Genomic DNA, 12,874 nt, shown 5'->3' with positions numbered 1-12,874 from the left:
TCTACCTGTGACTCCACTTTCAAGGAGCTATGAACCTGCACTCCAAGGTCTCTTTGTTCAACAACACTTCCCAGGACCTCACCATTAAGTGTAGAAGTCCTGCCCTGCTTTACCTTTCCAAAATACATAACAAAGACTATATGTTAATTTACAGTATTCTTTTTAAAATTAGGATAGAGAAATAATCACAACTAGTTTGTGCAGTTTTTGATTACATGTTCCTTTGGTTATGTGACTCTGATACCTACTCATGTTATTCCAGCCAGTTGGTTTGTCTCTAGAACCTTAACTAATCAGTTCATAGGGTCATCCCTTCACTTGTTATTTGGCCTGTCAACACTCTACTCACACTATTTGTACTTATCTCTTGACATTCTTAATTACCTCGAATTATCTTGCCACAATCTCTCCACCTATATATTCTGTGCCTATGCACTTCCATCCACTCCACTTAATGAAGGAGCAGTGCTCTGAAAGTTTGTGATTTTAAATAAACCTGTTGAATTATAAACCCGGTGTTTTGTGACTTTTGGCAATGTAATGTATGAGATTTACATTAATTAACATCACTTATTTTAGAGTTTGGATTTTGAACTATGGCATGTGTGTTTTGGTATATGTATATTGAAGATGTTTAATCATTAACTTATCAATCTTTCCAGAACTATGTTTTCAAACTAATATTTTTGAGAGGGCTATTCCTGAATCGATAATTGGAGTTTGTTTACAGTGAGAGTTTTTTGTTTATTCTCTTCAATCAATGGGAAGCATTAGTTTTCTTCCAGTGAGAAGAATCGGGAATTGGTTTTCTTTTTCGTTTGCTTAGGGGAAAACCACAGATTGGAAAGCTTTTGGTTGTAGTTCCCAGGGCGAAGAGAGGTGATGGCCTAATGATATTATCACTGAACTGTTAATCCAGAGACCCAGATAATTTTCTGAAGCCCCAAGTTTGAATCCCATCATGGCAGATAGTGGAAAAACATGGAGTTAATCATCTGATGATGACCATGAATCCATTGTTGATTGTCAGAAAAAACTCATCTGGTTCACTAAAACCCTTTTGAGAAGGAAACTGCTGTCTTTACTTGTTCTGGCTTACATGTGACTCCAGATCCACAGCAATTTGGATGATTCTTAACTGCCTTCTGGGCAATTAAGGATGGGGAATAATGCTGCTGAGCCAGTTGGACCCCCCCAACCCCCAACTCTTCCATAAATGAATAAAGAAAACAAAAGATCTAGGTACGATTACATGTAGGGACAGTTTCTCCTGGAGAAGAGTGTTAGTTCTGAACAGTTCGGAAATAGGTTAATTCCGAATAAAGTTTTAGTTTACAAAGTCCAGACCAGAATTGTTTGGTTAGATCTTTGGCAGGGTTATTTGAAGCTAAAAGTATTTAAGCTTGGTTGTGAGAAATTAAACTGACAAGACTAGAAAGAAACAGTTAATTCAGATCTGAAGGTAATAGGGTAGCGATAGTGGGGGATTTTGACTTAACTGGCATTAACTGGGATAGTCGTAGTGTGAAAGGTATAGAAGGAGCAGAATTCTTAAACTGCATCCTGAATAGATCAGTATGTGGAAAGAAAGGGGATGGTCCTGAACTGAATTTTAAGTAACAAAGCTGGGCAAGTGGTTAAAGTATCAGTAGGGGAGCATTTTGAAAACATTTTGAAAATAATAATCGTAACTCCATTAGATTCAAGATTATTATGGGATTGGTCCTGATATCAAAGTTCTAAACTGGTGGAAGACTGACATTTTAAAAAAATAAGATACGATTTGGGCAGAGTGGACTGGGAACAGAGGCTTTCAGGTAAATCTGTCTCAGAACAGTAGGATGCATTCAAGAAGGAAATATGGAGAGTATAGGGTTAACATCTTCCAAAAAAGAAAATGGTGGGACCATCAAATCCTGTGAGCCCTGAATGTTGGGAGCTATATAGCGTTGGATTCAGAAAGGGAGGCTTATGGCAGATAATGAGGATTCAAAACGACAGAAGCCTTAGAGTATAAAATATGTAAGGGCGATCTTAAAAAACAAGTTGTGAAAGCTAAAAGGGGACATGAAAAGATACTGCAGGTAAAATAAAGGAAAAGCTCAATTGTTTTACAGGTCCATTAACGCTAAACATATAATGAGGGGAACAGTGTCTATTGAGGACCACAGCAATACTTTGTATATGGAGCCAGAGAACGTAGGTATGTCAGTGTTCACTAGTGAAAAGGATGATATGGATACAAAAATCAGGGGGAATGTCTGTGATATAATTAAAGCTATTAGCATAGACAGAGAGGAAGTTCTGAGTGGCCTGGTAGACTTAAAAGTCAATAAATCTCCAAGGCCAAATGAAATGTATCTCAGATTATTGAGTGAAGCAGGGGATGAAACAAGGGAAACACTTGCAAAAATGTTCAATTCCTCTCTGGCCACAGAGACATGGCAGATGACTGGAGGACAGCAAAAATGGTACTGTTATTCAAGAAGACAGCAAGGGATAAATTAGGAAACTAGAGGCCTGTCAATCTATCCCCAGTGGTGGTGAATTGTTGGAAATAATTCTGAGAGACAGAATGAATCTGAATTTGGAGGGGCAGGGATTAATCAGGAATAGTCAACATGGTTTTGTTAAAGGGAGTTCATGTCTGCCCAATTTGATTGAATGCTTTTGAAGAAGTGACCAGGTATATAGATGAGGACAATGTTTTTGATGTGGTTTACTTGAACTGCAGCATGGCTTTTGATAAGGTGCCACTTGGAAGACTGATATCAAAGATAACAATCCATGGGCTCCAAGGAAATTTGGCAAATTAGACCCACAATTGGCTGGATGACAGGAAGTGGAGGGTGATTGTTGAAATATGTTTTTCCACTTGGAAGCCTGTGTCCAATGGGGTCGCTCAGGGGTCAGTATTGAGGCTGTTGTTGTTCATGATTTATATAAATGAGTTAGATTTGTATGTAAGAGGGTTGTTCAGTAAGTTCACAGACAATATCAGAATTGGTGGAGAGGTAGATAATGTGGATAGCCTGAGATTTCAGGAGGATATAAGTGAGCTAGTCAGTTGGGTTGCAAATGGATAGATGTGAGGTAGTGCACTTGGGTCAGATAAATAAGGCAAGGCAATACATGATGAATGGTAGAAGCCTGGGAAGCACTGAGGATCAGAGGGACCTTTGTGTGCATGTCCAATGGTCTCTTAAAGTATCAGGACAGATGGATAAAGTGGTTAAGAAGTCTTAAGATATACTTGCCTTTATTAGCTGAGGCAGAGAGTTTAAGAGCAAGGAGGTTATGTGGGAACTAAATAAAACATTAGTTAGACCATTAGCTAGAGTATTGTCTACAGTTCTGGGATCCGGATTATAGGAGACTTGTGATAACACTAAAGAGGGTGTAGTGGAAATTTACTAGGATATTTCCAGGGCTAGAAAGTTTCAGTTATACAGTTAGATTGGACAAACTGGGGTTGTTTTCCTTCAAGCTGAGGAGACTGAGGAGATCATGTTTGAGATGTATAAAATTGAGGGGCATGGATAGGATGGACAGGAAGAAACAGTTCTCCTTGATGGAGGGATCAATGTCTAGGAGGCATATATTTCAGAGAAGGGCAGGAGGTTTAGAGGAGATGTGTGGAAAAATGTTTTGACCCAAAAGGTGGTGAGAATCTAGAAATCACTTCCTATAAGAATGATAGAGGTAGCAGCCCTCATAACATTGAAGTAGCATTCAGATATACATTTGTGTTGCCAAGGTATACAAGTTCAAGATTTGGAAAATAGCAATAGGGTAGTTAGGTCGGTATTTTTAACTGACACAGATGCAATGAACCAAAGAGACTGTTCTTCTGTGTTGTAGATCTCTTTGACTCTCATTCCATGACCTATTGGTGTGATAGACAAGGGGACCCATTCTGATATTTCAGTACTGTAAATGTGTGGCTACAATATGACCCATAAAACAATTGAGCTTTTTCTTTATTTTACCTGCAGTATCTTTTCATGTCCCCTTTTAGCTTTCCCAACTTTGAGCTGTATGTAAATTTGGAGATATTACATTTAATTCCCTCATCTAAATCATTAATATTTAGTGTGAATAGCTGTAGTCCAAGAACTGAATCCTGCAGTACCCCATTAATCACTGCCTGCTCTCAGAAAAAGACACATTCTTTGTTTCCTGTCTAGCGATTATCTATGTCAATACATGAACCTCAAGCCCATCTACTTTAATCTATTATGTGGTACTTTGTCGACAACCTCCTGAAGGTCCAAGTAAACAACATGCTCAAAAAACATTCTGGTACATTTGTCAAGCATGATTTCCCTTTCATAAATCCATGCTAACTCTGCTCAATTCTGTCACTGTTTTCAAAGTGCTCTGCAATTAAATCTTTTATAATTGATTCTAGTATTTTCCCTATTGTCAATATCACGCTAACTGGCCTATAATTTCCCTCTTTTCTCTCTACCTCCTTTTTAAATAGAGGGGTTACTTTGGCTACCCTCCAATTCATAGGAACTGTTCTAAAGTCTAAAGAATCTTGATAGATAACCACCAATGCCTCTGTTATTTCTAAGGCAACTTCCTTAAGTGGTCTGGGATGCAGATACTTGAGCCCTGGGGATTTATCAGTTTTTAATTCCATCAATTTCCCCAATGCCATTTCCTACTAATAGTGATTGTCTTCGGTTCCTCTCTTTCACTCGACTCTGTGTTCTCTGACATACTTTAGGGCATTATTTGTGTCATCCTTTGTGAAGACAGAACCCCAAAATATGTCTTTAATTGGTCTGCTATCTCTTTGACCCCATTGTAACTTTCCCTGTTTCTGACTGTGTGGGACTTAAGTTTACTTCACTATAAGTTTTCTCTTCACATACCCATAGAAGCTTTTATAATCAGTTTGCTTGTTGTTCCCTGCAAGCCTAGTCTTATACTGTACTTTATCCTTCTTAACCAATCCATTATCTGCCTTTGCTAAAATCTAAACTACTTCCAATTCTAAGCTGCAAATGTATTGCTGGTCAAAGCACAGCAGGCCAGGCAGCCTGAGATGCTGCCTGGCCTGCTGTGCTTTGACCAGCAACACATTTGCAGCTCTGATCTCCAGCATCTGCAGACCTCACTTTTTACTTCCAATTCTAAGTCTGCTGCTTCTTTTGGCCAATTTCTAATTCCTTTCCTTGTATCGAACACCATCCATAATTTCCTTGTTAGCCAGGCTCAGCCCACCTTTCTCATTTTATTTGACAGGATTGAACAACTATTGCAGTTCTGTAATTGTGCTCTTTAAATGTTTGACATTGTCTACCGCCATCATCCTTTTAACTAATGTTTCCCAATTTATCAAAGCCAGCTCTTGCCTCCTATCATCATAATTTCTGTTCTTTAGATTCTAAACCTTAGTCACAGAATCAATTGTGTCACTCCCCATCTTCATGAAGAATTCTATCATATTGTGGCCACACATTTATATTTAAATGGTTTGTTTCTTCTATTTTAGCTTCCTTACTTTAGTGTAATTAACTAATGTTTTATTGTTAAAATCAAATCTGTAGCATTATCTGTGTGTTTCAGTTTAAAAAAAACACTTTGTTAAGTAAGAAGATATGATCTATCAAGCCTAATTTTAGTCTGGCATTTGACTTGTTAACTTGGGGACAGTTGGAATCATGGCTGAAAATGTGTTGCTGGTTAAAGCACAGCAGGTTAGGCAGCATCTCAGGAATAGGGAATTCGACGTTTCGAGCATAAGCCCTTCATCAGGAAGGAATGAAGGGCTTATGCTCGAAACGTCGAATTCCCTATTCCTGAGATGCTGCCTAACCTGCTGTGCTTTAACCAGCAACACATTTTCAGCTGTGATCTCCAGCATCTGCAGACCTCATTTTTTACTCGAAGACAGTTGGAATCATAACAATGATATAAAGTTGCAACTAATATTTTAGTATTTTTTCAAAACACAATGAATTCTAAATGCTCACTGTGCCTAAAGCATAAGTTGAACTTTTGGCAAGGGCAACATCAATTTATGAATCTAGTAATTCCTGATAATTTTCAGAACAGCCTCTTTCAGAACTTGACAATTACAAATTTAGCCACACTTCCCTAAATTGGGGGTAATTTTTTAAATGTCTCTGCTGACGCATGGCAAAGGAAATATTCACATTGCAAATGTAATGATTCTGGCAAGTAATTTTTGTTCTCGTCAATGCAGCATGAACGCATTGTCAAAGCACGGTGGCACAGTGGTTAGCACTGCTGCCTCACAGCGCCAGAGACCCGGGTTCAATTCCCAACTCAGGCGACTGACTGTGTGGAGTTTGCACATTCTCCCTGTGTCTGCGTGGGTTTCCTCCGGGTGCTCCGGTTTCCTCCCACAATCCAAAGATGTGCGGGTCAGGTGAATTGGCCATGCTAAATTGCCCGTAGTGTTAGGTAAGGGGCAAATGTAGGGGTATGGGTGGATTGCGCTTCGGCGGGTCGGTATGGACTTGTTGGGCCGAAGGGCCTGTTTCCACACTGTAATGTAATCTAATCTAATGAAGGAAATCTCATTTAGCTTCACTTTGATGCTAGACTGATCTTTTCCAGTCAATTTGAACTTTAGATTTATAAGTGGTGTAAAATGTATTCTGCAAGTTTAACAGACAAATTTGAACCAATTTGCAGAATATCAATATATCTTAAGAAATTACATTCCATTGTTTAGTTTTCACCAAATTCTAGATTCAACATGTTTTGTCAGATTTTTCAAAGTTTGGGAGAAGATTTGTAGCTCGGGTGCTCGTTGTTGTGGTTCTGTTCACCGAGCTGGGAATTTGTGTTGCAGACGTATCATTCCCCTGTCTAGGTGACATCCTCAGTGCTTGGGAGCTGCCTGTGAAGCGCTTCTGTGATGTTTCCTCCGGCATTTATAGTGATTTGTATCTGCTGCTTCCGGTTGTCAGTTTTTATTTGTTTATGCTAATAACGATGATTTTCTGTTAATTATCAATTGTTGGAACAAAGAACAGCACAGCCCAGTAACAGGTCTTATTAATATGTTAAGTATGCTAGTATTTCTCTCCCCATCAGGGAGAATTGGCTAGCTGCGAGCAAATTGCGTTATCTTTGGAAATTAGGGAAGGATAAATGCTGACTACTGGATATTGTTTTAGTTGTGCAGTCATGACAAACTAAGGTTCCAGCAATATATTTTATTGTTTATTTATCGTGCAAGTATATGGCAACTATCCAACACGAAGGACAGGGTGCAAGCATTCAAAGCAACTTTCTCATGATGCAACAAATTCCTGTTCTTGAGCAACAGTCCTTATCATTTACAGTGAGTTGCAAAACATCCTATTAAATTAACAAAAGCCCGCACCATTTTATTTCTTACAGCCAAAAGTCCTTTTCATGTTTGTCTCTCACAATGACCTCTCCTCAGCCTCTTTGGCTCCTTGAGGTAGTGCACTGACAGTGAACTTTATTGTTTGTCACCTCTTTCCAGCTTTGGTATCAATGTGTTGCTTGCAAATATCTTTAAACAGGAGCCTAGTTCTAGCCCAGTGGTGTGGAAGTAGCTGTGGGTTTTCTGCGTAAGAAAACCTTCGCTTGCTGGTCATTTTCTGCATGTCAAGTTTAATAATGTAACATTTGGCGAATGTTTGTCAGCTCAATATTAGGTCACATGACCATGATTTCATGATTACATCATAAACCATATTTGCTCAGCTAATGTGAAAGTATGAATACTTCTCTGTGCTCACACATTTAAGAAATATGCACAACCCTATTTGGTCCCTGCATACCTACAGAGGCCCTACTCTGTACTTTACTGCCCCAAACTATCTGGCTAAAGCTGAGATGTTGATCAGCTAATCCATTCCTAGGCCCTTCAACCAAAGCTGCTCTGGACTGGTCACCAGAATTTTGCAAATGGTCCCAAGGACTTTCCTTTCTCCCATCATGAAAGTTATGTATTTCTGTTCAATGCACCTGTATCAGACTTCTCCATATTTCAGTAAGTGCCCTCCAAAAATATGATCGATTTGCTCCTTAAAATGAAATGAAAATGATAGACTATTCTCATATTATTAAAATATTAGACTACAATTCTCCATGTCAAACTTAACTCCAGTCACAGAAATATTAGGTCAAATTGAATTAGGTATACTCACTAATTGATTTGTATACCAATAAAGGCAGGTCCCTTTCAGGACAAACCAATACTTTTTCCATTTGCTGCTAATTAATCCCTTGCTGGTTCTTTTATACAGCCATCCCTGGAAGTCTGCCTGGCCGAGGTCCTTGCAGGAAATCCTTCGTCTGCTCATTGTTGAGTTTCCTACGAACAACAAGTTCAATTGAGTACTCTAACCTCCGTCTGTTTGGACTTTCAAGCCAGTTTCATACTTTAATTCAGCACACAATGTATTGACATGTTACATTTAAATACAAAATAAATAAATCATTTAGATCTCTAAACCAGTATCATTTCAACAGCAGCAAGACAGCTCTATTCAACAACCCACTGATCCTTCCTATGATCTCACAAATTATGCTGAGAGAACAATGAAAATAAATTACCTCGAATCTTCTTTCTCGTTGTACGCAAAGCAACCTATGAAGATAAGAAAAATAGGCTGCAGCATTTGGCTTCATAGATCACAGATGTTGAGAGCATTTGATATGCATGCAGTCAGCTCAAATCTTTCACTAATATCTGACTGCGACTGACGCACAGCATAAAACAAATCAATTACCAGGATTTCAGTGAACATCCTGTTGCTTGTAACCGGGTCTTCACACTGTTACCATGTTACAAACAACTAAAATACACCAACCTGAGTAGGTTGCAGTTGTTAAAACATATTCCAAATTGTAACTGGTGACTTACAGTTGAGTTTCCATTTGCTGCTCCAGTGGCTGAGACTGAAGACTGGGTGGGCTGTAATGGAAAAGAAAAACAAGTTTTAAAACAATATAGAAACTCATACATTCAATTAAAAATTGCAATTTGAACTCAGTCAAGACTTGCAAACAGGAAGTGACACAAGTGAAGTGTGAATCTGTGGGTTTTGTGTGGCTGTTACACTTTAAAATTTACATTTCCTTATATGCCATCAAATTTCTTTTAACAATCTGCTGCTATAATAGAAGTTCCAGATCATTATGTGTTAGAGCCGTCAACAAATAAATGTTGTTGATTTGACAAGATGATTTTTGTTGATGCTTAATCCAATACCTTGTCTAATCTTGTTTCAATGGTTCTGTTAGAGTCATTTAGAGTCATAGATAGAGTCATAGAGATGTACAGTATGGAAACAAATCCTTCGGTCCAATCCGTCCATGCTGACCAGATATCCCAACCCAATCTAGTCCCACCAGCCAACGCCCACCCCATATTCCTCCAAACCTTTCCTATTCATATACCCATCCAAATGCCTCTTAAATGTTGTAATTGTACCAGCCTCCACCACATCCTCTGGCAGCTCATTCCATAAACGAACCACCCTCTGCATGAAAAAGTTGCTCCTTTGGTCTCTTTTATATCTTTCCCCTCTCACCCTAAACCTATGCCCTCTAGTTCTGGACTCCCCAACCCCAGGGAAAAGACTTGTCTATTTATCCTATCCATGCCCCTCATAATTTTGTAAACCTCTATAAGGTCACCCCTCAGCCTCCGACGCTTCAGGGAAAACAGCACCAGACTGTTCAGCCTCTCCCGGTAGCTCAGATCCTTTAACCCTGGCAACATCCTTGTAAATCTTTTCTGAACCCTTTCAAGTTTCACAACATCTTTCCGATAGGAAGGAGACCAGAATTGCACACAATATTCCAACAGTGGCCTAACCAATGTTCTGCACAGTCGCAACATGACCTCCAACTCCTGCACTCAATATTCTGACCAATAAAAGAAAGCATACCAAATGCCTTCTTCACTATCCTATCTATCTGCGGCTCCACTTTCAAGGAGCTATGAAACTGCACTCCAAGGTCTCTTTGTTCAACAGCACTCCCTAGGACCTTACCATTAAGTGCATGGTCTAAGTTACATAAGAATTTTCCTATAGATTCACTTTATCCTACTGTCTAGTAATCCTCCCCACTCCCTTCAAAGAATTAAAAGTTCTAGTCTTTTGAAGAAATTCTGATTATTTACCCATGGAATTAATATATTTTTGAGGATCCATTCACACCATCAGCTGGTAACAGTTTCCAGTCAGTAATGTGCCTTTGTAAGTCTATTCAAATAGGATTTAGTTATAAGCAAAACAAAGTTTCAGCTAAAGAATAACCTCTATTAAAGTGACTAACTTAGATCTTTCAGTATGTAAAATATAAACTTGCATCTGGACAAGTAGTTTCTCCCAATGTTTTATCCAGTTAAGCTGAGTTCTATAAAAAATGGACTCAACTTCATTAGTTGGTCCTTGTCAAATTCACTTAGCACAGCTAGAACGGTGCAAGACATAATGTCTCCAAATTAGAGAAACGAACAAAAACAGAAATTGTTGTAAAATAAACTCAACAGGTCTGGCAGCATCTATGGAGGGAAAGCAGAGTTAATATTTTGGGTCCAGTAACTCCTCTTCAGAATTGCTTGTAGCTAGGAAAATGTTCGGGTATATATGTTAAAGATATGCTGGATGAGCGTGGAGGAGTAATTGACAGGTGGAAGTGGAGGTGGAGCTGAGAAAGAGAAAAACAATTGAACAGACAAAGAAATGGGTAAAGGTTAGCCTGAGAGAATGAATAGCAGCTAATGGGGACCATTAGCGGCTAGCAATGATTTGCTTATTGTAGCAACTGTGTGATGGCAAGTGTCGAGAGTATGGTGCTGGAAAAGCACAGCATCTGAGAAGCAGGAGAATCGATGTTTTGGGCAAAAGCCCTTCATCAGGAATGATGGCAAGGCCTAGTGTGTTAGGATTGGGGTAAAGCCATGGGAGAAGGTGCTCAAGCCTGAAAATTGTTGAGCTTGATAGTGAGTCCAGAGGGTTGCAGAATCCACAAGTGGAAAATGAGATGATGCTTTTCTAGTTTGTACTTGAAGTAACTACACAGAGGCTGGTATCCCATCATCAAGTGACCCTTTATTTACATGTGCATAATCCTTGACACTGGTCTAGAATCCTCAGAGCCAGCTCTCAGTGACCAGAATCTCTGACACTCTTGTTTATATTTGTTAGCCAGGACTCCCTGATTGGGGCTGTTAACCTATGAGACCCACCTGGTTGATCTCATTACAATCCTACAGTGCTCAGTTTCGCTGGAACATGCAGCAAGCCTGAGAGACAGATGTTGGCAATCAGAAGCTCAAGGTCATTTTTGTAGATAGGATATAGTTGCTTTGCAAAGTGATCACCCAGTCTGCACTTCGTCTCCCTAGTGTACAGGAGACCACACTGTGAGCAGTAAATGCAGTAGATTGAATGAAGTGCAGGTAAAGTGCTGCTTGACTTGGAAGGTGTGCCTGAGGCTTTGGATAGTGAGAAGGGAGGAAATAAATGGGCAGGTATTACATCTTCTGTGACTTAATGGGAAGGTGTCATAGAGCTCTTGGGGGTTGTTAAGAGTGGACAAGAAGAGGACCAAGTTGCTCTAGAGGGAGCAGTCCCTGCAGAAGGCTGAGAGGAAAGGAGGTGAATGTGTCTGAAGATGGCATCGTACCATCAGGGAACAAAAAATGGTAGCTAATAGTCTTTTGGAAGTCGATGCTGGTGGGATGGTAGTTGGGGGGAAGGGGGACCCTATCACTGGTATCCCATCACCAAGTGACCCTTTATTTACATGTGCATAATCCTTGACACTGGTCTAGAATCCTCAGAGCCTGTGGGAGGGACCAGAGGGAGTAAGGACTGAAATGTGGGAGATGGTTCAAACACGGCTGAGGGACCTGTCAGCCATGATCTGGGGGAAAATATGAACATTTGGAGTCCACCTTGTCCTATATTTTGAATTTTTCCTAGCTACTATTAACACTGAAGAAGGATCACTGCACCCAAAGCTTTAACTCTGCTTTCTCTCCACAGATGCTTCCAGACCTGCTGAGGTTTTCCAGCAATTTCTGTTTTTTTTCTGATTTCCAACATCTGCAGTTCTTCAGTTTTTGTTTTGTTTAGAGAAATGAACAGCCCAGTGTTTCTACTCCTGACTGCTATGGACCATTGCCTGTTCAAGGCATCCATGTAGACAGTGTAGATGTAAATATCAGGTCAGTTGTAATGACTTCAACAATTGTAAAGCATACCAACTTTCACCATTTATTTAGGAACATATGAACAGAAGGACATCATTCAGCTTAATTTTGTCCCTACTGGATTTTGCTACTCATGACTCCAGACTCTCATAATATGGTTGACTTTTAATTACCTTCTGCAATGGCTTAACATGTGAACTATTAAACTTCAAACAAACATTCCAAGTGTAAAACTCAGCAAACTATCTGCCATTAACCAAAGCACCAGACATGACAAGTTGCTCCGGTTGCAAACACCTCCATTATTACCATTTGGGAACGAGTACCAGAATTGAAAGAATTGTCTCATAGACAACACAAGTAACAGCCTAACATAAGCATACTCTCCAACTAATATCTATCAGCGAATGGTCTTGATGCTTGCATTGGTCGAGTTGGCACATCAGTGCTATGTAGGCTGGGAGAATGTTGCAGACCTTTGCATCCAGACCGAAAATGTCTGATGAGATCAGGTCAAAATATGTTCATGGAAATACCCTGCAGATTATTACCTACAACTTTCCATTAGCAGCACGCCTTCACTTTGAATGCCATTTAGCAGAAATGCTGAGGGTATAAAAAGCACAAAATGCTCCATGGTTGGTGAAGTCAATGTCCTTTATCAAGAGTAGTTTCATATCC

The 12,874-nt window shown here is 39.6% G+C and overlaps 1 protein-coding gene across 2 annotated transcripts in view; it reads right to left on the bottom strand.

The window, feature by feature from the left end:
* Positions 1-12,874, bottom strand: part of ipcef1 (interaction protein for cytohesin exchange factors 1) — a 201,218-nt gene that overhangs the window by 54,479 nt on the left and 133,865 nt on the right. For both annotated transcript variants that reach the window (XM_060831567.1, XM_060831568.1), the window contains 3 exons: positions 8,888-8,938; positions 8,578-8,611; positions 8,169-8,335 (listed from right to left, as the gene is read on the bottom strand). In XM_060831567.1, the coding sequence (XP_060687550.1) occupies positions 8,169-8,335; positions 8,578-8,611; positions 8,888-8,938 (252 nt within the window). The remainder of the gene's footprint in view (positions 1-8,168; positions 8,336-8,577; positions 8,612-8,887; positions 8,939-12,874) is intronic.

Source organism: Hemiscyllium ocellatum, chromosome 10 (genome assembly GCF_020745735.1).
Source record: "Hemiscyllium ocellatum isolate sHemOce1 chromosome 10, sHemOce1.pat.X.cur, whole genome shotgun sequence".
Taxonomy (NCBI): Eukaryota; Metazoa; Chordata; class Chondrichthyes; order Orectolobiformes; family Hemiscylliidae; genus Hemiscyllium; species Hemiscyllium ocellatum.
This window is presented reverse-complemented; position numbering and strand designations above follow the sequence as displayed.